This window comes from Nyctibius grandis, chromosome 22, assembly GCF_013368605.1.
Source record: "Nyctibius grandis isolate bNycGra1 chromosome 22, bNycGra1.pri, whole genome shotgun sequence".
Taxonomy (NCBI): Eukaryota; Metazoa; Chordata; class Aves; order Nyctibiiformes; family Nyctibiidae; genus Nyctibius; species Nyctibius grandis.
Genome location: NC_090679.1, coordinates 4461180 through 4487524, shown reverse-complemented (window position 1 = coordinate 4487524; position 26345 = coordinate 4461180). Strand labels below are relative to the sequence as shown.

General features: G+C 37.3%; 1 protein-coding gene across 1 annotated transcript in view; it reads right to left on the bottom strand.

The window, feature by feature from the left end:
• Positions 1-544: 544 nt before the first annotated feature.
• The window catches only part of DOCK2 (dedicator of cytokinesis 2), a 182192-nt gene continuing 156391 nt past the window's right edge, over positions 545-26345 (bottom strand). The window contains exons 38-52 of the mRNA XM_068417297.1: positions 25540-25659; positions 23688-23777; positions 22277-22381; positions 20305-20446; positions 18489-18570; positions 16200-16284; positions 14986-15072; positions 14482-14658; positions 13062-13145; positions 10061-10198; positions 7780-7907; positions 5053-5233; positions 3443-3563; positions 2316-2458; positions 545-929 (exon numbers count right to left, since the gene is read on the bottom strand). Coding sequence (XP_068273398.1) covers positions 855-929; positions 2316-2458; positions 3443-3563; positions 5053-5233; positions 7780-7907; positions 10061-10198; positions 13062-13145; positions 14482-14658; positions 14986-15072; positions 16200-16284; positions 18489-18570; positions 20305-20446; positions 22277-22381; positions 23688-23777; positions 25540-25659 — 1758 coding nt within the window. The 3' untranslated portion in view covers positions 545-854. The remainder of the gene's footprint in view (positions 930-2315; positions 2459-3442; positions 3564-5052; positions 5234-7779; positions 7908-10060; positions 10199-13061; positions 13146-14481; positions 14659-14985; positions 15073-16199; positions 16285-18488; positions 18571-20304; positions 20447-22276; positions 22382-23687; positions 23778-25539; positions 25660-26345) is intronic.

Genomic DNA, 26345 nt, shown 5'->3' with positions numbered 1-26345 from the left:
AGCAGAAGACTTGGACTTGTAGAATTCTATTTGCTGTCAGTAAGAAACTATTACCTTATATATAATGATATGTAGAGATTTCAGGGAGAAAGGTTCAAGGCAAATAAAATAAATTTTTAACATTTTATTGATGAACAGCGGAAAATGCAGCTTTTCTTTATCATACTGCTGGATGTAATATTGATTTGTACATGTGTAAATAAACTTTTGCACATGTTTTCAACATAATAGCCACTGTTCTGAAAATAACTCAGGCACATGGTGTCACAGTCATGGACATCACCCTGAGGAAGGTGAGGATACAGAGCAGTGTGGTGGGAGCAGCAGAGGGATCTGAGGACTGTAAATCCAGCTACAGCCACAGAGTAAATTGTCAGTGGCTATTTTGTGCTGAGCCATCTGTTGCCTTGACTACACTGCCAGCAATAGTTTACAGATAGCTGGAGTGTGTCTGTACAAGCTACACAAAATGATAACTTCTGTGCTCTTTGAAAAGAACAAGATCGGACTTACATTAGATAGTAAGCATTGCAGATGGCCTTTTAATACATTTTTCTTCCCAGGAATGTTTTGTCACCAGGGAACACACAATGCCCTTTGAGCTGTACAACCAGAGGCTCGATGAACTTTTGTTCCATATCCTGGTGGGCACATCCTGTAGTATTTTCTTCAAATGTTATTCCTATATCTACATCACAAGTAACTTATCAGAGCCCATGAATATTGCTGTTCATATTCTCTATTAGCCATCTATGTTATCAGTGCCTTTCTTTAGAGTAGATGGTGCTCTAAAATACGATACATATGTATATCTAATTATTTTTGGTTGAGAAGTGGTCTTGTAATGGAATAAATTACAGATCTGTAGACGAAGATTTGAAATGGTGCTCCACAGACTGCTTTCCATCTTCTAGAACTTTGGAAATGCGCTGCAAAAAAAGGAGAAAAAGAATGCCAGATGTTAAAACGACTACTGTATTGGATGCAGTAATATGTCTATTAATTATTAATTAATTAAGGCTTGTGGCCTTAAGCTGTGGCTAGAGAAAAAAAGACGTTGACCAAATCCTGGATATTTTGAATTAATTTCTCTATCCTGCAAAACCATAAACCTGTATTTAAACCTGTCCACATGATTCCAAACATGCACTGTGCAAATGGCTTTTTAGCTTTATCAGTCTTTTTCCAGTGTTGTAAAAAAGGACATTTTGTCCTTATTTTACATGCTATTTAGGCTTAAATGTGAGTGGATGAGATCATGCTGAAAAGCTGTTACTCCTGGGTCTGAAAAGAACAAGTATGTGATAAATTGAATGTAAGTGAAATCCTACAGACTTCAAATTAATAGGTTATTCTTGTTCCTACCAGAAAAATATCATTATGAACATATATAAATGCAGATTGTCCTAAATGTTGCTCTGTGGTCCCTGAAGGCACCATCTATATTTTTTAAAATACTGCAGAAACTAAAGGATGAAAATAAACCTATTCACCAGGAAAAAAAAAATACTTTTTTTTTTTTAAACATCAACCTTTGCTTTGAAAGATCAGCAAAGAGTTGACATGTAAAATATTACAAGTGTCATAGAACGCTTATGCAGTATGCATATCAGTAGCTACCAGCATTTGCATTAAATGTCACCCTTCCACTACCTGAAAAAATAGGAAAACTTTAAAACTTGTGAATCCTAATATCTGCACTGAATATATATTTTTTGCTTTCAAACACTACATTAAATTAAATAGTTTTAATTATGTGAAATTTCCCCAGAAATCAGTGAAAGGTTTCCTACCTTAAAGGAAGGCAACCTGTTTTAAGCAACATTAATCACTCCAGCGTAAGCCAATTTCTACTTTCAAGTAAGCATCTCTGACATCAGAAATGGACTCACGCCGTGCATGTTTTGCTATATATGCTATCACTTACTCTGATGCTAGTGCTAACTGCCCCATGTGATTAAATTGAACAAGAAATAATTGCTTTCCTCTTTTGCTAATAAGGTTATATAAAGCAAATCAGAGAAAATGAGTAGGTCAAATGAGACCTCTCGTGGCACAGATGTGGAACAGCAGATCTGAGCCTGCCTTTCAAACACACACAGATGTACATCTGTATTCCAGAGAGCACAGCCAGAGGCAAATTTTTGCTGCCCCATAGAGCTTCCACTCCTCTCTCTGTTGAGAGAAGTAAGAAAAAAAAAAGTAGTAAGAGTTTGACTTATGATCTTATGGTATTTTAAAATGGCTTAATTTCAGAGCACTGAATTTTTGAAGAGGTAGCACTTTTCTTCCCCCCATAAACACACAGAACTTACCATTGTTTTAAATAACTGGTTCACTTTCTTTTTTTTGAAGGTTTTCTTGTCACCATCTGAGGTGGAAGGAAACACTGGTTGACTCAACCTATGTGATGCAATTGTTTCATCGGGTGCCAGAGGGCTGACGGACAGAGTTAATCCTTAGAATAGAAACATATTGGTTGTACAAAACAAAACCAAAAAAGGACAATCAGAGTGTAAGATAAAGCAGAATTCAAAATAATGAACTACTGCAATTACTAGACAGAAATGACACATTTTCAATCTACCCACATCCTTAGAATACAAAAATAAGTAATGGGGAAGCACTAAACTTCATTACATTGAAAGTGAATAGTGAAAAAAATGAACCAATCTGGTCAAAGAAGAAAAAAATAGATAAATACATGAAAAAGAAGTAGGCCTAACAGTCTGTTGTGTTGTGCTAAACATCTGTTACAGGCATCTGGAAAGACAGGGACAATGAGAGGGATAGATGAAGTGTAGGGTAAGAAATGGGACGTGCTATGGAAGAAGCAGGGGGTAAAGGATATTGAAATAGGGCACGTTTTCTCTATACACCCTGGCCTAGAAATGAGTTCCACCTTCAGTTACACTTTCCCCTTGTCTATCATGCAACTGTCAGTCTTTCTAGCGGGCAGTTACGTTGTTTCCCCTTCCTCTTGCTGTGAGGGAGGCGTCTGAGATTCTTCTCTAAGGTCAAAAGCAGAAGTGAAAACCCTACTATGGGGCAAGCTTTGGGGATATTCGTCTGCCAAAGCAAAGTACAGAGCATTTCTTCCTGTTCCAAACACTGCCCTCAGCTGTGAGGGCAGACTGCAGAAGCCCTTGCTTCTGCAAGTGAGACCCTACAAAGCAAGGAAGAGAAGTAAGCCTTGCCTCTTCCAAGGCCGGGGAATGCCCACACTATACAAGGAAACAAAAATTGGAGATCCAGAAGTAACACTTTTAGAATTTGCATGTTAGCACCAGGCAGCACAGCGTTACCAAGCAGCAGTAGCAGTCCAGCCTCACACGCACAAACCACACTTAAATTGTAATCTTTGTCTCAGAGACACAGAGCCACATAGAGAGAGCTACCTGCTCTGCAGTGCAGAACTCTCCTCTTACTGTAAGCAGTTTACCTGGGATAGTTGGCATAGAACGACTGACAGAACTCATCTGCTTGAGGACAGATGTTTTCTGAGGTGCAACTGCATGTTCTGAGAGATTGGTGTCACTCATGAACTCATATTTCCTTGACAGCTGTTTAATAAAAAAAAAAAGCCATTCATGATGAACTGAGATATGAGCAATAAAGACCAAAACAAAATAATATTTTGTGAAAAGCATAAAAGAAAATAACTAATAAACAAACTATCATGTCTAACCAGAGTTCTTTATGGGATTGTTTGCTGACTGAACAATAAAAGTAACTAGAAACAGTAGAATTTTGTCCACATATAGTATTATATACTAGCTAAAAACATGTAACGATTTTGCAGATGATTTATAGTTAGAGAAATACTTCTCATTCCACATAGAAAAAACATCACTAAAAAAGCTAGCTAGAAGAGATTCTGTAATCTGGAACTGTAGGATGGTATTCCTACCATATCTTTTGAATAATACCATCAGCCAGCTCTGACTGTGACTTGTAATGTAAAAATGTTTTGAAAATATTTTTTCCTATTGCATTAACGTAGGCAGTTTGGCTGCTGTGAGGCTTGACAATATTTTTCTGAAGCACAAGAAAATCCTGTAACTCAGTATGTATGAGAGTCCCACAGTTAGGTGTGTGTTATCTAATTTAATCAAAAGACAAAGGTGTTGCTTGTTTTTGTATATTAATGCTTCTCAGAGCATGACTGTGCTGTATATCTCTCTTTTGTATGATGACATTTAGTGTAAGACAATAATAATCCTCCATAAGTTTCTCCTTGTTTCCCAAAAGAATCTTAGCTTTCTATTGAATTCACTTTGCCTTTGATGATTCCTCCAAAAATTTCTGATCAAACGACTTATGCTCTCTCCATGTAATTCAACAATCTGTTATTGCCTGACATTTTAATTTAGATAGGGCTTGTGTATCAAGAGGACATCTTTCAATTTTTTTTTTTTTATTATTTTTATACTCAAAGAAGAAAACTCTCCTGAGAATTAAACTACAAAAAAAAAAAAAAAAGCACAATGTAAGTTATATAAGTCATTCTAATGATCTAGCAGTGCAATAAAAGCACTCAGATATCTATGGAGCGAGAGATGCCAGCGCTTCCAAACTTCAGTCTGGCACCATTTAAGGAACACTGTTTGCAATCTTGCAATTTCCTAACAGCTGCACATTCAATAACAAGGTACAAAACGTACAGGGCTCATCACTTCTGAAATAGCCCTGACTGCAAGGAGCTGCCATGAAATGTCAGCACAGTCAATTGCCTCTCCACAGGAAAGCTAGCTTAACCCTCCCAATATAGTGCTCCATTTCAAGCTAACCAAGCTTCAGAATTTGCAACTTCAAGGCTATATTATCTGTCATCTCAAGCAAGCAGAGATGTTCCGATTTTTCCATTGATTTGTTTCCTCCTCAGCATCTTGCAGGTTTCATTCATGGCAGGGCAGATCATCTCTGCATCCTGCATATTGCCCTTTACGACAGCTAGAGTTCTATATGATATAGTTTTCTTTTCCTGAGCAAAGGGAGTAATGTCCTCTTTTTTTATGGATTATAAAATACTACTCTAAATCAGTAACATACACATTTCATGTCAGAGATCGAAATATCAGGTGCTGTCTTCTCATCAGCAAACACCACACTGCTTCTTTTCGTTCTTTTCTTGGACTTTCTCATCTTTACTTCAGGGTGAGGATTAATTTGCAGAACAGGCTCCTCTGATTCTGCTTTTACTGGCTTCGGTAGCACTGCTTCCAGATCAAAGCTGCAGGAGCAAAAGAAAAAAGTACAAGTTGCTGAGTGATATTTTAAAAGCCACTGGTATTCTGATGTCATTTCCCCATGAATAACAAATGCAGGTCATCCTTTCCTTTGACTTTCTCTGCAGCCTTGCAAACTGTTGACAAAAAGCATATGATGTGCTTCAGCTGGCAACTATAGATACAAATAAGATGCCTTCAGGAGGTATGATGTCGTCATAAAATGTTGCAAAGAATGTAAAATATTAACATGAGTGCAAATCCCTTTTTAAAGATTTGTGCATTAGTTTAAGAACTCCTAAACTAAACAGAGTTAGAGCCCATATGGCAAATTTATGCACGGTGATGATGGTGCTGAAAGCACGACATACTGTTTTGGTTGTTGAAAACAGTGGAACAGAGTATTACTATTTGTTATCACGTTTTAAACGCATCCTGTTTTTTTCACCGTATTGGACAACAACGCACATACCCAGTGATTTAAAAAAAAAACACCCTCCCTCTTCTCCTCCTCTAATTTTTTATAGTTTAAAAATTGGGCTATTTTTTCATTTAAAATAAAACAAATATGAAATTGGTGCTGTCTTTACTCTCTTCTCTGCTGATGTAATTAGCCTATTGAACATGGGGCTGAACTTATTTTACAACATAAAAATTGACAGATCAAGTAGTACGGTGAATTTGTTGACCCATGCTTCCTAGAAACAAATTAACATCATAAGAATTAAAAATAGGTGCATGATTCAGCTGCTTAAGTGTAGTTGTCTGGTTCCATAGGAGGTGTCCTGCTTTATTAGAGACATGGAGCTGGCAGGTGTGACACAAATCATGTTTGTGTGTGTCCTGGTTTGGCCTAAACCAGGCCGATTTTCCTTTCAGTGATTTTTACTTTCAGCTAAGTCTCCTCTAAATAACTGCACTTTCTGAAACTAACTGCATGTTTTTGCAGACAGTGTCTGCTTCCAGGACTGATAACGCTCGAAGTTTGTAGTTATCGCTGAGGCACCGGTAGGGATGTTGTGCAGTAAGGCTCTTGCTGTACTTTTTTCTTAGAGAAACCAAGGTCACCGCTGAATTCCTCACTGCTTACAAGTGAAAAGCCGAAGGGGGAGGTCGCAGCTGCAGGGGGGAGCAGACAGGGCAGGTGACCCAAAATTGACCAACGAGGGTATTCCATCCCATACACGTCATTCTCGGTATAAAGCGGGGGGATCACGAGGGTCTCGCTTCTCTTGCTCGCTCTTGCTTTTTTCTGCTATGGCCGGTGTCCAAGGAGGACTCCGTCTGTTTTCCTGCTGCCCCCGATCCTCATCTGTGCATCCCTGAATCCAGCTCTCGACCGTCGCTAGGCCCAGCCTGGGCCTTCCCGGAGCCTGCCCTGCAGTGCCGGTGGTGACGTTGCCGACATCGGGGGAGCTCGATCTTGGTTTTGTATATATATTTGTATATATTTGATTATTCCAATATTATTATTATACTCTTTTTCATTATTATAGGTTTATTAAAACTGTTTTAACTTTCCAACCCGTAAGTCTCTCTCCCTTTTCCCTTTCCCTTTCCCTTCGGGTGGGGGGGGGAGGGTTAACAGAGAGCGTCTGCTGCAGGTTTAATCGCCAGCCCAGCTTTAAACCGTGACAGTGTGCTACACCCTTCTTGAGTGGAAGCTGAAGGGCAGCAAGAGCAGCCTGGGGCATCATATAACGTGTGATACTACACATCTTTGTTAGACAACTCAAAAAATGTAACTGTTAAGTGTTAAACAATGAACTGGCAGTCAAACAGCCAAGAACAGAAGAATATCTTAAGAAGGAACACTTCCATCTTAGGGTCATACCCTTTTGGACTTTTTACTGCTTTAAAACTGAACTACTCAAAAAGGGAGATCAGATGTTTAAAAAAAAAACCCACAATCAAACACTGCTCAGCAAGATCAATTTTACAGGTACCTTGTTTGCGAAGAAGTTCTATGTGCCCGAAGGATAATTTATAAAGTGATTAAAACAATTTGTGGATGAAAAAGCTGATCAATACACCTATAACTGTTCTCTCAAACTTAAAAGACTTCATGTTTCCCAGTGCTGCAGTTAAAAAAGTATATTAAGCAAAGCGTCTTACATTACTACAGGCTTTACTAAAACGTTACACCTCCTTACTTTTAAGTTTGTAAATGTTGTCCTCTTCCTCTCCAATTTTCATAAGCAAAAAGATGCTAATTAAGTTAAAAGCTGTATAAAGAGAAACTTGCAAAAAAACCCAGATCTTCATATTTTTTTGAAATGTCATTTAAGTTTTAAAATACTTGTTTCCTGAAAATGAAACGTCACTTTTTTTCAGTGAGAGTTGAGCATATTTTGTCTATTAAGGTTGAAATACTGTAGCTTTAGGCCTGAAGGAAGTGATAGCTACAGTTAAAAAGAATTTTGGCATAGTCTGAAGAGACTGATAGTGGTCTTTATCCTTGAATGCCTTTTTTAAAATGTTTTAGTTTCATCCCATAAAACTGGTTAAAAACCAGGACTGAAAGAAAGTTTGTACTGTATTCATAACCAACCTTTCTGAAGCAATTTTGTTTGGAGTACTGCAGTCTGAATTCATGGAAGTCAGTGAAATAACTGATAACTGGCGATAGGATCTCAGCATTGATCTTGGCCGTCCTACTCTCTTGTCATCAAAATCTGGCTACAGGATGGAAAAGAGAAACACATGCTATCAAACAACTTTGTGTGAACCTCATTTCATCCTTTTTCACCAGGTCTTGAAGATAGCACAGATGTTTTAACATTCGGCATGAAAGAAGTTATTTGCTACCATTAATTACTGTGATTGTATCTTCTGTCTGGATACACTCTTCCTCTAAGACCTCTCAAACTCAATGACACAGTGAGTAGCTAAACAAACTGCAACTGACAATTAACTGCATATTGGAAAAAGAAATTAAGAGAAACAGCGTCTGCTGATCTTATTTTGAACAGACCTGGGGCACGCCATTAAAGTTCTTTCTTGGACAAATAGATTTAGTTAGTCCTTGCTCGAAGACACTAATCTTGCTCCGTCTTCAATACAACAGGTTCTGCCATCTCTATATGTTAATATAGTCTTTTAATTATGTTTGCAAATGTTGGACAAAATTAGTATTTCTCTAATAGCCAGACAGGAAGAAGAGGAGGATTCTCCAGGTCATCATGTATCCATATTGCACAAAGCCATATATGCTGTACCATCTCTCTGCAAAGCTTGAAGTTGATATGTTCTGCAGTGGAAATATTGGAAATATTCAGCTTAATGTTGATGGTTATTTAGGCTTTGCAACCTGGTACAAAGTTAACTGAAACAATCTGACATTTCCAAAGGCTTTCCTGTTACTCTTCTTAATGATCTAGTATGATCATTAACTTGGCTAATTCTGTTTTCTTTCTGCAGGGGTGACTTCTGGAATCTAAAATCGTACAGTGCAGTCAGCTCTTCTCTCTCTTTTCTGTTCAAGTATTTCCTGGGAGGAGCATGCCTCCCCCTACTTAGCTCATCACAATGTCATGATATGAGGCAGGTTTTTGAGAATTTCCCAGCACGTGCATACCATAAACTACTTTTCCAGCCTACTTCAATTTCTATCCTATAAACAGGAGATGACAACTTTTAAAAAAACATTTCATATTAAAGCACAGGATTCTGTTCTGATTATCCAGAAAATATTAAAAATGTATGTGTTATTTCATATGCCGAATTCCAAAATACTCTGCTTCTGATGTCATTTCTCACTAAGACTCTGATGTCTAGCAGAAGCCTTGGAAACATTTATAGTTTCAAGAATTATTTTCAAGTGTTTTGCAGAGTTTACACGCAATGAATTTACATGCTGCTCATCCTTTGAATGGCCAGAATCTTGTGATAAAGACACAATAGCTGCATAACTTTTTTTCCCCTTTTCTTTTAATGAAAAAGCTCAGGCCAGCCACCAGAGAGAGTCAGACATGATAAAATGGCAGTAGTGCCATTCACAAAGTACATTCTCTGCTCTTACAAAATTTTAAATAGCTTGCTTTTTTTAAGTGCTGATCTGTAAGAGTGCTGAAGGGTTCAAGCATTAGGCAAGATTTCTAATTGTGGATTACAGCCTCTTTATTATTGCAAGGATGGTGGCTTGGGACTGAAAATAAGAAAAACATACTGAGATAAATATATAGAATTTTCATCACACAGATGTGTAACAGCACAGTATCCAAAATTTAGGTTAGAAACTTGCTACTTTTCCCCCTATAACAGAAGAAATAAATCCTCTTATAAAATCATCAATGCTGAAAGCAACAACATAAAATAATTCCCAAAGCAACGCAGCATCATTCTTGCTAGCCTGCACAAGCTCAGATAGACTATTTTATTCAAGAATTGTCTGGAGAGTTTGTGCTGAGAAATTATCCTTCAATTCCCATATATTTCAGTTTAGTCTCAACTAATATTTATAGTATTATACACATGATGGGTTTTGCTTCACAACACAGCTGGAAGTGGCTAGCACAGGGAGCCATCAATTGCAGATCAAAGCTCTAAAACACTAAGAAAAATTACAAAGAGGAGAAACATGAGAATTTGCTTTTACTTCCTTAATAAGGTGGAAAAGAATTGCAATTTTAATAGACATAATAAAATACTCCAAATCTTCCAGAATGAAGGATATTTGAAATGTCAGAGACTTGAATCAGCTCTTTGACTATAAAACTCAGGTGCTACTACCTTCAGATCACAAGAAAACCCACAAGCAAAAGTTTATTATGTGTTTTTGTTTAGAAGAACAAGATGTGTATTAAGTGAAGAGAAACTGAAGGAAAGGTTACCAGTTCTCTGGGTCCATATTGTTTTTCCACTTTAACTTTTAAATGCTTGAAACATTCCTCCATACGGTCATGGAAAGGACGAAGATTATCAGAAACTCTTCTTTCATGAATTTTAATTCCAGCCCCAAGGAAAGGTATCTTAAAGAAGGATAAAAAGAAGAAAAAAGTGAGAATATTAAACTGGGTCTGAGCACCCCTCTAGCTCCATCTAAAGTATCTGCTAAGTCAACTGCAAAACTCTCGCTGTGATTGGCAGATAGATTTGTCAGTGGATCTCAACTTTTAACACCAACTACAAGACAGAAAGGGCTCTTGAAAAGTGGGAGTGAACAGTAAATTTCTGAAGAATGCTGGCTGCCTTATAGTGACTGTTTTCTCTCTTCTATGTATTTTAATGTTAATCCCTTATGAGATTAAACACACCATGCCAGAGTTTAAAAAATTCTTAGACTACTAGCCCACCTGCTTATGAAGGTGCCTGCCATAGTTTATAAGAATGGAGGTAGGGATGAAAAAATATCCAGGTGGATTCCAGACAGGTGGTTTCAAACTCTTCTCTTTCAAACAGAGGACTAAGTGACTGGGAAAGCTTTAAATCAATCTACTGGGGTCTTAATCACGTGATCACTTTGACAATTGCTGCCGCAATTCAATATGTTAATGCCTGGTTACTGGAGGTGACCTCTTCCTTTCTCCTCGATTTTACTCTGCAGACTTCCTCTGTGTTCCCCACATCTCAAGAAAAATTCAGTAAGATAATGCTTCAATAGAGAAATGAACAACTCAAGCCAGGAACAGACGCAGCTTACACCAACCGGGCTGACTGCTCAGTTTTACCCCCATGCTTCTCTTTCTTGCTGCTCATCCTTTAGCTGGGGTCAGTGACAAGTGATCAAAGGGATTAAGATCTCTGATTCTTCCTACTAGTGTTGAAAGAAGGTAGATAACAACAGTTTTTAAAAACTAGGCAGGGGTGGGGGGGAAGAGGGGAGGGAAAGGGAAGAGGGATACCTACTCCCTTAAAGGAGAACACCTGATAAAAAGGTCAGAAAAAGGTCTATCTATTCATTAAATACCTCCCTCCACTTGAATTTCTTAAAAAATCCTTCTCCTTTGTCAGAAGGAATGGCTTGCTTACCAAAAAAAAAATCTCATAATGAAGCAAATATGGCCATAATACTACCTTTCTAACCCCTCTTCCTTACAGTGCTTTCCTTTGCTATTATATTGATATTATCATCTTTGCTGTTATATTAATGTAATAATATCCAGTTAAGAGCAAACAAAACAAATCTTATCTTCAAAGATAATGGACAGCACACTTTGACATGCTGTTTAATTAATAATAACCACCTTCACAAAGAGAAACTTTGTAGTGCTGCTCTTTAAAATATAAAGACATTTCATTACCCTTGAGTCTTCGAAGATGGTGATTTATGAGATTTGTGCAACACACTTTTAGCTACCCTCTCCCAGAAACCTTTTGTAACTGCTTTACCACTGACTTTTAGCTATTTTGCATTAATGTTTGGGCTTTTTTTGTAAAATCCACTTAGATTCCATGCTTCCTTTTTGTGTTCTGACCCTATAAATACTATTAACATTGTATACACTGGTCCACCCATTGACTTGACCACATTTTATGGAAGTTCAATTTCAATGTAACTTTTGAAAACATGGTATTAAAGCCCATCTATTACAGACAGATCTGTTTGTCCTCTTTAGAGGGATATACAGGGATAGAAACAAATTACCACTTTATTCCCTAATGCCAGATGGCATTAGGGTCAATTTATACCCCTACATCCAATGAGTACTTCTGATGGTCAGAAAGCAATCATATACAGAGCCTGTGGTGGGCAATGACATAGGAGAAAGCTGTAAAAGTTGGTGACTCAAACTAATAACCAAACGGAGATGAACCAAAATAAACAGGAAGAAACTTCAAAAACATTAAGAAAATAGTACCAAAAAATTCCACTAAAACTATTTGGAACATTCATTTCAGGGCTGAGAAAAACCCCAACTCTCTCAGCCTCTCTTACAGGAGAGGTGTTCCATCCCTCTGACCATTTTTGTGGCCTCCTCTGGACTCGCTCCAACAGGTCCATCTCTTTCCCGTGCTGAGGACCCCAGAGCTGGACGCAGTAGTGCAGGTGAGGACTCACCAGAGTGGAGTAGAGGGGCAGAATCACCCCCCTGAACCTGCTGGCCACTCTGCTTTTGGTGCAGCCCAGCATACTGTAGCTCTCTCACAAGAATGGCATAAGATTAAATCAATGAGCAAGATATTTTTAGTGAGTTAGATGTACAAAGAATGACACATGGAACATGACAAGAAATATCTTGAGCCACTCACTTCTGATAGTAAAATTCCAGATTAACTCACACTATTTCATAATACCCCTCTTGAAAGGGAGATCACTATATTATGCCTTGATATAGCAATTACTGTGCCCATTCATTTACACAGCAAACAGTTCTTTCTCACTTAAATCATCTACATTTCAGAGGACTCAGCAGTTAGTGGTTTCTTAACAAACTACCTATGTGCAAAAATATAAGTCTCTTCTCTCATAGTCATTCATTTTGCCATATATAGATGGCAATAATTTCTATTTGGACTAGATAATGCAAAGAGAATTGATAATTTCTGAGGTCATGTTTTTCTTCCCTCCATTATCGTAACAAATGGTTAAGTCAATGAAAATAGCCATTTTCCCTTGAATCTCAGCAAAAAGAGAGTTTTTTCTACTACTACCTCCTGTAGGTGCATTTTCCTTTTTGAGGACAAAAGGCTTCTGCAGGTTTGGTGGCTTATCATATGTACACTAGAATAATATAATAATAAATAAAAGACCAAATAACCTCAGTGCTGCTAGTATAGGCAGGATGGTAAAAATGACACAGTCATCTAAATGCTATGTTCTCCTGCTAGAAAGGAACAGGAAAAAGGAATAGCTGATGAAGCCTCAGATGATTGCTGTCAGTACGAAGTTACCTGCCAAGCAATTAGGTCTTTGAGTCTGTTCAGCTTTTCTTGATCCTCTGGATGGTCTCTGATATATTCCTCTGTAAAGAAAGCCTTAGACAACAAAAAAATAATTCAGTCCATCATTTCAGCAGATAAAGAAACCAGAGATTACTCCATTGACTCCATAATATCGGTCATCAAATGAGAGACACTCTCATGCTCCTTAACCAGATGCTGCTGGTTAACTGCTTATTATATCAGTTGAGACTGAGGTGCTCTTCTTTCTTAAAAGGTATTCAGTCTTTACTGAGTTTGAGACTCTTACACTACGAAACCCAGTTATTGTTTGTTTTATTAAGCTTGCACTGAAACTAAAAAGACACTAATTTGGAGTATCATGATTTACATTGATAAACAATTATTTTATTCAAGTACCCTACCTACAGACATTAGCCAGTCTTGTACGATAAAGAAATGGAACCCTTTCATAGATAGCAGAGCCAGATATTGCATACACACTGCCCACAGATTCCATCCCCCAGGTACAAAAGAAGAATGTAGCTATTTGTCCATGACTGCCAAACATCTGCACAAACGATACTTTAGGACTGCCATAGCATAAGTCATACTCCTCCAGAATATGTCATGCTTACTGCATAGAGTTTATGTGTGTACGTATATACTATCTATATATATATATATGGCATCTTTTCAGCACTACCCAAGTCTATCTGACATACTGAGCCTACTGAGCAAGGCACTTGCTCTTCATCAGAAAATGGCAGGCAGAAATAATAGAGCTCTACAGCTGTGGTCTAGCTGTGGGGTAACCCCACATTCATTTTCATCCTGAACTTTAACAGTTAATAATTTAGAATTTAAATGTATATGAGTTTTTAACATTCCTGCTTTCTCTCCTGCCCCACCTTCACAAGGTAGCCTTAGGGACAAATTTTCTACTGCTCAGTTCCTCAAGACATTCCATTTTCCATGTATTGCCAGAACAGTTTTTATTTGTATTCCTGTTTTTTTAACAACAAAACCTGCTATGCAGAATGGCTGCAGTTACTGAGAAAACCTGACGATGGTTTAATTGATAACCCACATCTAAATACTCCAGACCTACTTTAGGATAAACTTGATTCATTTACTCCAGACCAAATCTTCTGATGTGTGAGAGCCTATTTCATTACAAAAGGGGTATCTCATCTCACATGTATATGAAACCCCTCATAACTGCAATTAATATTGAGCTTCAGTTACTCTAGTTTGCTAATTTCCAGTTTCAAAGACAGATGTGACCAGGATACGAGGATCTCTTAATTGGTGGAGTTACAGCTTTCGTATTCCCAGCCCACACTCCACTGTCACTTTGAACAAAGGATGCAGGAGGATTATGAAATAATGTATATGAGTATGTTCTTTGCATTGACTTAAAAGCACTTACCTTCTCATATTTAGCGAAGCCACCCATAACGGCTGGATCAACAATTCCATTCAGAAGCATAGAAAGTGGATTAATAGGAAGGTTCTCATCACTCTGGTATTGGTTAATCATCATCAGAATTTTTTCATTTGTCAGGGACATAGTCTCAATAGCATTCTCTAAAGGACTAATTGTAGTCTATGAAGAAACAAAAGACTTCTAAGGTTTGTAAGAGAGAAAAAGGTCTTTCTGGTTCTATAAAACTTCACGTACATGAAAAACATTCTTACAATTCAGCAAACCAATACAGATTTGTTCAATTCTCTTAGGACTTGGTCCTGGAACTATAAATAAGATGTAAGATGTATTGATCCCAGCAGTAGAAAGATAAAACATAAGTAATAACACTTTTGCATGTATAAAAATAAGTAAACAATCATCTTGTGTGATAAATTTGCAAATTATTTTGTACATGAGGATCATATAGATACATGTTCTACGGGTTCTTAGCATGTTAATACACACCTGTGACATGGAGACAACCTCAAACCATCGTAAAATTCCAGGAAGTTTGTATGCTGTGACAAATGATGTTCTCTCAATCCACATAGACTATTAAAAAAAACATAGCAAGGACAAAATGATACTTCAGGATTTAAATTTTAATCTTTTCTGCTTTCTGAAATGTCAGAGTGAAAAGAATGTAGGTGGAAAACATGCACATTTTTGCATAAAAGGACACTGTAAAATGAATCTAGCACAGCAATTTGCACAAATCATTTTTCTGATTTCAGATTAGGTCATCTTCAGGCACGAAGCCTGCACAAAGCAGAGGAAAAAGAAAATTACCCTTGAATCTTTTAGTACCTATTCCTATTTTTGCCATTACAGATTGAATGACTGTGACTAAATGACCCACTCTCACCTCTACCCAGATTATACTTCCTCTCTCCACTTGTGAAATATATTTCTGCAATTAAAAGCATTAATAGCCCTATAACAACTTGCCAGAATTCTTACTTTTTTTTTTCCTTTCTTTTTCCTCTTCTGTAAAAGACTAGCTGTTGGTATTTTCAAATGCACTAGTTCATTTACCCTACTGCTCCTTATTTTACCAGTATCAGCTCACCTAAACTGCCAGTACCGAGAAACATAATAGTGGATGCAATGAAGACATGCTCCAGCTATCCTGATTTCCACTCAAAATTGACACTGAAAAATAGTTTATGGTGTGGCAGATTTCCTAGAATATTTGAACAACGAAGACTATTTCTCAGCATTACACCATTATGCATGGGAATAACAATGACAGGTAGTACTCTTGTCTGTCAAGATTTCACAGGACTGATGAAAGCAGACAACACACACCTCTCTCATCGCCAAGCTGGCAGCTGACAAAAGTGGTGTAAACTACAAGAGGCAAACCATTTGATATTTATTTACATGTCATCTTGTTTCATAATGAAAATCCGTACCAGACAATGTTACTGCTTAACACAAATGTGTTGAACGTATTTAACTACATAATGTTTACCTGCAATTGAAACAGTGATGTATCACTGAGTAAGTACCTAGGAGTAGTGCCAAAATAGAGAAATCTTGTGTTTATTTTTTTTTTGAACCAGATCCTCAAGTTCAGGTGTCTGTAATGAGTAATCTGAGACTAAGAAAGGATCTAGATCAAAGTTCAGTCACAGCTACCAGAACTACATCCATCACCCTGTCGGTCATTTACTTACAGCAAATTCATTTTCAGGGTCAACAGATCCTTTTCTGACTGGTCTCGAATAGTGGAACCGGTGCACGTTGTTGGACTTATAAAAACTGGAAGATTTAAAAAAGACTATTGTAAAATACAGAATTCAGAAATTTATGGATCTTGTTATCACAGGGAAATATTTCATTTTGAGTCAGTTGAGTTTTTAAATAAAAGCAAATTTACTGCTCAGAAAAAAAGCACCTTACTGAAAACTCAGGAGACAACTACTTTATCTATAAATCAGGGTCAACACACAGTATTTGACAACTATTAAGCTTCAGCTTGTGACTGGGTGTAATTTCCAGGTATAAAAATTCCAGAACTTCCAGATTAATGTTAAAACCTACCGCAGGTGGTCTAGAAAAGATTTTTCCTTTCCTGTATTCTTGCTGTGGCATGCACACTGCTTGCCAGCTTTATAATGGCATACAAAAGGAGTCTATTTTGCTAAAAAAACCTGACTGAACAGAGCAGATATATTCACCTGGACTCAAAAACAAGTGTTTTTTCATCCACAGCGCGTGCCAAACCAGTTCAATCACGACTCACAATTCTGCTCACAATGCCAAACAATAGTTATTCAATAAACTAAACATTTGAAGCCATTAATAACAATTTCTTGTAATAGATAAGAAAATGTATATAAATATTTGTAGAGGGGGACATCAATGTGAAGAATCTATTGCAAATTCATGTTGTGGTCTATTCTATTTACCTAATGAATCCTTCTCAATCACTGTGAGCACATATTTCCACTAAACTGTATGTGGGGAAGTGATTCTTATTTTTCCACTCTGAATCAATCGCAATTTCAGTAAAGATTTTATAGAGAAGGCTGCAGACAAAGGTGACATCTGGTTTGAATCCAGCTGTGGAACAGTTAGAAACGAACTCATCTCAGCTGATAAAAAGAAGCCTTCTATCTTCAGGCTCTTTTTGGAAAGTCACAATACAAGTGTTGTTAAAGGGTATAGTCTGAGTTCTTGCTTGTTTAAGTGTGGAGGCATTGCAAAGCTTCTCTTGCATTAAAAATGCAGGTGCCTCAGTTTACCTGGAGAAATTTTAGCTTAAGATGCCTGTTTTAACCAGTTTCAATTAGGAAGATACAGTCATACCTTGTGCTTTCACAAGGCACTGACAAGAACAGGGAGAAAATATGGCCTGCCTTAACTGAGGGTGCTTGTACCTTTTGCTGTCCTTAAATTACAAGCTAACAAATACTATCTTGAAATTTTTCATTCAGGTGATAGTGGTAAGCAAAAGCTTTTATTGACCATGTTTGCAACCATATAAATCATAGAATGGTTTGAGTTGGACGGAACCTTTAAATATCATCTACTTCAAACCTCCCTGCCCTGGGCAGGGACATCGTTCACTACACCAGGTTGCTCAAAGCCCTATCCAACCTGGCCTTGAACATGTCTAATGATGGGGCACCCACAGCTCCTCTGGGCAACTTGTTCCAGTGTCTCACCACCCTCATAGTAAAGAATTTCTTCCTTATATCCAATCTAAATCTACCCTCTTTCAGTTTAAAACCATTACCCCTCGTCCTGTCACTACTTGTCCTTGTAAAAAGTCTCTCTCCATCTTTCTTATAATCCCCCTTTATATATTGATGGATTTGGAGCCAAAAATGTCACAAGCCTGAAGTCAGCCAATATTCCAGTAGGTGCTGTATATGGTTTTGGCATCAGCTATTAGAATGAACCATCACTTTTCACACATGTAGTCAGAACACTTAATTAAGAGCATGTTGTAAGTTCAACCTGTTCTACATTGGGTTCGGAAATGTTAGCCAGTCTGTTCTCAAAATACTTTGAGCAATTCATTTCCTTTATTCCCTTACAAAATCTTGACCGTAGTACCAATGGAAACCATTATGCCACCATGTCTTTTGCACTTGGCAAGATAAGTGATAACAAGATTCTGTTGTACAAGAGCCTTCAACTCAACCATTCCCATACTGCCAGTCACCTCTAAGACCCCTCCCTCCATCACTTGTCTAAGAAGCTGTGTTGAAAACTCAGAAAGTTGGACCCAAAGCATGGATTCCACCTCCCCACCTGTAACTATATGCTATTCCTTAAGCAGTAGATGGGTAGATGAAATTTCATTAAATTCCTAAGGAATACATAAGTAAGTAAACTAAGACAATAAAAAAAATCTAAGATTCATTGGGAAATGGCTGAGTTCACAAAATAATGGTTGTCAGTTTAGGAATATGGACTGACTTCCATTATATTACCTCTTACAGAAATTCACTTACTTTATAATTTGGTCAGGTACTGCCTTGTTTTTGAATCTAGGTTGCTCCTCCAGGACCGGCTGCACTGTAAAACACTGGATATCTGAAACCGTGAAAGTTAAGGGCATGTTATTAACTATCAGTATGAAATACTGTAGGCTGTGAGGGAAATTAAAAAAAAAAAAAAAAAAGACATTTCCTGATGAAAAATCTGCAGGGTTCAGCGTTTCATTTGTGGAGCTTTCTTGGGAAAAAAAAAAGGAAAAATCTGCCAGTAGTAACCAGTGAATATATAGTAGTATTAATTTTGAACTGCATATTTTTATTATTTACTGAGCTTGAACTGCATATTTTTATTATTTACTGAGCTTGAATATCTGTAGCTGAATTTATCACACTAAATCATTCATTAAATTTTAAAGCCCAGCCAACTTACAAAAATAACATCAACAACATCTGATGTTAACAGTTTCACTATTTAGTTTTAGGCATGCATAACTTCAAGATGTTTAGCATTTCACCTTTGAAATCTGTAATTGAGCAGCCCTTTTACTTGAGATTTCCTTTTTCTATGGAAGTGTTATTTTTTAATCTGAATACTGTATTTGTAAGTAAACCTCTCACACTCTTACATATGTCAGTATATTTGAAACTCATGCCTTCTAGTTAGATTCTGCAGCTTTTTCTTAAGTGCATAAGTAATGCGTATCTCCTGTTAGTTGCAAATAGGCTTGAGCAAATTCTACTTTAACGAAGGACTGAAGCATATGATCTCAAAAAAAATAAAATTAGTTAAGACACAAGACAGACTTAGGAGAGCCTGGCTCTCAAGCTTAATGTGCTATTTTAGACAAGCCTGTAATGCTCTCTGCTTCAGTCCCAGCAGTGTGAAAAGCAAGAAGTATTCCTTTTCTCCTCCAGCAGGTTCCATCAGAATAGACTCAAGAGAGCACGTAAAGTGTTACAACATTACCTTGAAAATTCATAAAGGAAAACCAACATGCGAAAAAAAAAATCTGACACAATGAGGTGATCTCATATCTGCTCAGCCAGTAATGCTTTGAATCAGAACATGAAGAAAAAGATTATGCGTGCAAGCAGCTGTTAGAGTACTTCTGAACAAGAATAATTCAGGGTATTCTAAAAGGTGGTTAACTATGTTTAGGAGTTAATTTTCCTAGGAAAATTTCTGAGAGTGACATATGGCATATTTATGTTGCCAAGAAATACAGGTGATACCCAAGTGCAGTGCCAGTCAGAACAATATTCAAGGAAGACATGAATTTAATATCAAGACACAACAGCTAGGAATGTGAGGTAATACACAATTTGCTGCTTTAAACTTGGCCAATTCAAGTGTTCATCACTGGTTTTGCCATTTGAAGAAAATAAAGGTAAACCATCTGTGAACTTGAATTAATTTTCTTCACCGAAAGGGCTGTCAAGCACTGGAACAGGCTGCCCAGGGAAGCGGTTGAGTCGCCGTCCCTGGAGGGATTTAAAAGACATGTCGATGTGGCACTTCGCGACTTGGTTTAGTGGTAGACTAGGTTTATGGTTGGACTCACTCTTAACGGTCTTTTCCAACCTAAATGATCCTATGATGACTGAAAGAGACAGACTCCTTAGAATCGTGAGAAAAACAGGTGCAAACACCTTAGGAACAAACCATTAAAAGACATGCAGGACATATAAGTAAAACTGCAGACTGCGCTGCCACATTAATAAACTTTCATCCTTTTTAGGAAATGATTGTTCCACACAGATAAACTCTTGCTGAAAACAAGGTTTCCCCAAGCTGCCTTCGTTCTCTCATCTCCCACGTGTTCAAGGATACATTGACGAGGAGAGTTTTTCACAGCCTCTCCAGGTGCTGAGGTGGTGTTCATCTTCTCTGCGCTGGGAAACTGACTCATCAGCTGTGCCTGGAAATCCTCTCTCCTCTCATATTCCTTCCCGCGATAGATGAATACTTTGTTCTGCAAGGAATAAATAGCTGATTTCTTGGCCTGGATGATGCTGAGGCAGAAGTCATAGATGCATGTTTATCAGTACAAAGACATGATGGGGTCTCCGAATTTTGGAATGAGTGTTACTGTTTTCTGAATATTAATTAACTATAAAGCAAGACACCGTTTTGACCAGGTGCTGGAATGCAGCACTGACTCTCCAGAGACCCTACTTTACGCTGTTAGATAGAATGAAAATAAACTGGCATCACCACTGAGGATGATCCTGTAGAGCAGAATAAAAGCAGAATGCGAGGTAAGAAAAGTACTGAAATTCCTTTTCTTCCTGTCTGTCAAGTAAAAGGATTTGCTTTCAAATGCATTCTGGGTCCAGGTTTCACAGCTTTCCAATACCAATTACATAGGTTTCCTCTGCCTGCTCCTTCTCCTTGGTATTATGAAATGTCCTAATTTACAATACAGTCTAACCCCAAATGTGCTCATTTGTGGTTCAGTTTGCTTCATTTAACAGGATACTTCTATAACACCAGAAATAAAAGGTGCATGCTTCCGTCGGTGCAATATTAGCATATTGTTTCACTATTTTTCCAATGTTTTCAAGGCAAATTTGGCTTTTAAAACTGGGAAAGAGAGGTTTTTCATTGCTTTTCAAGTGTGAGGAAAGCTACCATATTCATTGTAGTATGTAAGAAAAGATTTTTTTTTTTTCTACAAGAAAACATCCAATATTCAATCTGAACTTCAGTCATTACATGGAAAACAGGAAAACCAAAGAAGAAACATCAATATCACACTGAACAAATTCATAGTGTATCCATATTTCAAATAGTATGTACACTTCTTGTCCCACTATCTCATGAACTAGAAGATGGACAGGAAGGGAACCAGGATGTTAAAACATGTAAAATGGTTGCTGTGGAAGCAATGTTTAAACAAACCAAGACTATAAGGAACAATATGTCATGAATGGCATGAGGAAGGTGATTAAAGAACTGTTCAGTCTCTCTGTAAGACCTAGGGTACAGAAATTATCAGACAACAAAAAGTAAATCGCCAGCACACAGTTGTGTACTATGAGGCCATAGTATGTTCTGGAGGGCACCAGTTCAGAAAGCAACTGGACAAATTCACTGTAGAACAATCCGTGAAGGGCTAGAAAACAAAACTGTCACCTCCAACCCAGGAGGCAGTTTATTATGTAAGTAGGGAATATATACCAGGTCAGCATCACTGCACACCTGCTCTGTATTATACTCTTCCCTACCCTACTTATCTACTATTTCCCACTGTTAAAGACACAATATTTGGCTACAGATCGCATTGGTCTGAAAAATATGCTGTTTCTACATTTGTAATGTTTTTCAACTGTAGCTGAGAGGCAATATAAATCTGAAATTCTTGTCAGTTCATGAAAAGGTCCACTAAAAATACCAGCCTCACGTGAAACAGAATTTTGGATTTAATTTGCACACAAGTTAGTTAATGACATTCTACTAGTTATCAATAACCTGTATGGGGACTCATCTGAGAAATATGTACCATAAGAGCTGCCCATACCAAATTACATCATATTGCTGCATTTGGCTCTCATCTATCACCTTCACTACCCTCTAGTTTCCACAATCAAACGAAGAGAAAGAATGAGCTTGAATGCATCTGAAAACATTTCATGCATATTGTTACAAGCAACAATTCAGATTTTGACTACAGTCCTGCATCCAAGCAAAACTAAATCCATGGCAAATGTCCCCAGAGACTCACTTGAATTAGTAGAGTACGCTCATATTTTTAGAAGCATATGAAAATAGTTTAAAAAAGAAAGAATTTAAACAGGTTTACCCTTAGAAATGTGGGGAATCCTTGGCCATAATACCCAACAGCAAAATAGTCTGGTTTAGGTCTCAGGATTTTCATGATGTTTTCATAGAACTTTGCTTGTTGAATCTGAAAGCAAAACCAACTGCAATTACTTCTGTTTGTGGGTTTTTTTCATTTATTTTTTAACCTCTACAGCAGTACTGTAGCTGTCAGTGGATATGCAAGAGCTATCAATTATCACTGGGAAGCTATAGCAATAATCAGTCAGCGGCTGTGGTACACAATACTGTTTACATTTATATGCAAGTATGATACATCGCTAAATGTGTATGGCTTCAACTTTAGTTATTTGACCTCAGAATCAGGCTTACTCTTTATTTACTAGCGTGAAAAGAAAAACAGCAAACACCACTTTACACTTTAAACACTTAACTGATAACAACTGAAGTAATCCCTTTGGAAAAACTCCCTGGCCCAAATGTTTTCTGAGGTATGGATCAACTCAAATGTTTGCCCTAGCGTCATGCTAAGGACACACGCCACGTCGAGGGCTTAGATCAACGTCTTCCATAAAATACTAAGTGTCATCTAGGTTTGCTATTTTTATTTCCTGTGTTATATCTATGAGACATGCAACACTGCAACTTAAATGGAATTGGCAAAAATATTGTCTTTATCTTTTAGTTTATGATAAAAGCAGAATTGATGGGGAGGAAAAGAAGCTTTCTATATACACAACACTGTTCAAGAACATCATGTTTTCATTCCTATGGTTTCTTTGTGGAATACTCAGGGTTATCTACTGAATGAGCCCTAAACATTTTTTAAACATCATGCAAGTGTGGAATCTTGGGGGTGGAAAAAAGGAAGGTATGTAGGGGAACAGGTTCTTTTTAAATTAATTCAATTTTAATGAAAACAAATAATCAAACATTTAATCTTCCTTTAAAATCTTCCTTCTAGCCTTTGGGTCTAGTTCTAATTCCTTGTGATGTATTACTTCTCCACTCCCCAATTAGGACAGAAGTCTTTAGGCTTGTCAAGATTCGAGTTCCTAAACTTCCTGAAGAAAAATTTCAGGAAAAAAATGCATGCAGGTACTTTTTCTACCCTAGAGCAGCACAGAGGCCTGAAAAACTTGTGATATTTCTTTTACACGTGGCCTTTCAATTGCGCTCACTCAGAATATGTTTATCTCATCTATAGAAGTTTCAAAATATCTCAATAAGCAGATGTCCATGCAACTTCAACAGAGTTCTTCATGAATCTCTACTTTACCACTGGAATGATACAATACAACATAGCAACTCTTTGACAAATGAATTAAAAATCAATTATAGACAACAAGCTTATAAGCAGCTCTGTCATTTGATACCTCAAAAGTACTGATTTCTGTGACTGAAATAATTTGAAGATCTGTATACAATCTTACCAGGTTTTGACTTAGAAGTTCATAGTCAAAAACTTCCTTTTCATACTGCTCTGCAAGTTCTTTGCATAAAGATATGGCTTCTTCCCACATCTGCAATGTAACCGCATATTCAACAAGTAAAGCCAGTACCAACATATATGTTTTTAATGCATCACTGTTTAACTACAGTTTTATTGATTATGCTGTCTTTAAATTGCAGTCATTTATTAACTGCACATTTAGAATGGAAGACTGAAGGTAATCATAAACTTTAGGAAAGTAGATTAATGTAAAAAATAAAAGTGTTTTATGGTTCATTATAGGAAGGAATAAGTAAATCTACTTTATTCTTACAATAAGTTAATAAAATATCACCTAACCTGTCAGATACATTAAAAAAGAAGAGTAAATCACTACGGTACATAACATCCAGAATATACCCCAAGCAGTGTATGAGGGGACTGACACCCGCCTCTCTAGAACAAACACACTTCATTTTACAAGAAATTCTGAAGCACACATAATTCATAGGCAGCCTGGCATATGACAGCTCTCCTAGTCAGCTAAGAAATTACAAAGCTTAGACTTAAATTGCCACTTGCCTGGAGTAGCAGCTTGTTTCTTTCCACACAACATAATAGCTACCTCTGAAAATTACTGTGAGGAATTAGAGATCTGCATTGGAAAGACCAGGACAGTTTTTCTTGTCTGCTATAAGAACTTAACGTATTGCAGCACAAAAGTGGTCTTAAAGCAGATAGAAACTCCCTCTCTTGAGGATATTTCTCAAATTCTGTCAGTCCTCATCTATTCAGGATAAAGGAGACAAAAGAGGTTTTCTGAGCATAATTCTCTACAGATGTAAGGGCACTGGTGGTCACACGCACTATGACCATTTTTACACAGTGCCGTGTACTCCTAGGTTAGGCAGCTCCGAACCTGACAGCTGCATTCAGCTGCCTGCAAACCCCCTCTGAGGTATCAGAGGAGAGCCAGGTAGATCAGAAGCCATGAGCATTGGATTATTCTGATACGGTGGGTGGGGACTGCTACGTTGGAGTTATTTCAGATGCCAACAAAAAAAACTGAGAAGTTATAAATAGCACTGCATATTTCTGCACAGTGCTGAAGCACCAAAAACTTCCTCCCTTCTGAATTATAGGAAGGACTTTTGTGGGAGAGTTATGCCTTTGTTTTGCAAGCAGCAGTAATTAATTGCCCTCACCCTTCATACCTTTAGCTATAGCTGAACAAGACATAATGACTTAAAGGCCTTATTGGGTCATAAGGTTCATTATCCAGCACTGCAGAATTTTTCCCTGTTTTCTAGTCCTTTGCTTTATTTCCAAAAATCTCAGCTCTACTGACATTGTATTGACAGGCAATTTTATTAACAGATTTTTTTTTTTAAAGCTGAAATAAGCCCAGGTACTGAACATTAAACTACTACATTTTAAGTTTGGGATGCAATTCTCAGACTTCTCTGACACAAATATGTCCCTATTGAACTGTCTGTTTTTTTGGGAGATAATGACCGAATGGTTCAGGAATGCAATCAACATAGTCCGTATTCTTTTCCTAGTAAAGGAAAGAACATTCAACATTTTTTATTATTTTATTACTGCCTAACAGAGGTGCTTGTGACCAGTACAAACATTAGCCCTCGTTCTTTATGCGGTTATTGAAAGAATATGTTCATATCGAACAGATATACTCTGTGAATAAGCCTCCAGGACACAATTTGAACTTGACCCACATTTTAAAGAGGATTTTCTACACAAATGGTTTATACAGAGCATATTTGTTAAATACTACCGTACAAAGTAACACAGTCAAAAGAGATTTGGGAGAGGGAAGAGCTCTACAGACCTACCTTGCCTTTGTCAAAGTATTCTATGATCTTCTCATACAAGTTCTCTTTCAAGTGTCGATAAGTCTGTGAACACTGGAACTCTGTTGACATGACTTGGGGTGCACACTGTTCATCTGACCACTGAGAATAAAAACACATTAAAACCCCATTGATTTTGGAGTTCAACATTTCGCACACACATCTTGCCTCCCCCAAGGTCTGGTCCCCTGGGCTCTTCTAAGTGTTTTTTTTTCCCCTGAGTCTTTTACCCTTCCACAAAGAAACTGGGAAAGGTACTGGCAATGTTTTCATCACCTCTTCAAACAAGTGCTGTATTTCATGTGATCACCAGGACTAGACACAACATTTTAAAAACCTGTGTTCCCCCCTGCTCCCCACCCAAAAATTTTGGATAAAAATCTATGTGAGAAAATGAGTTCATTTTATTTCAGTGGTGTCATCTTGACTTTGGTTTTGATTTTTTGTATTAAAATATTTGCATATAATATTATCTTTGTCTATACCAACACATACAATATACCTCATATTTTTGTATAATCAGAAAAGTCAAAATGAAGTTTAAGCAAAATAGCACTGTGAAAAGCCAAATTTATATGGCTCTGCGCTGAAAGAAATTCCATAAAAAACTTATTTTTTTGTTGAAGAACATTTAAATTTTGAATTTTCCCTTGAAATGGAAATGCATCTTACAGACCATTGTTATTGATAACATCAGTTACAGTAAGAACCAACATTAGTTGCAGTGAAAAATAATTACCAGCTACAAAAGAAAGCAAACATGATTTGGCAGAATTATCCACATTATT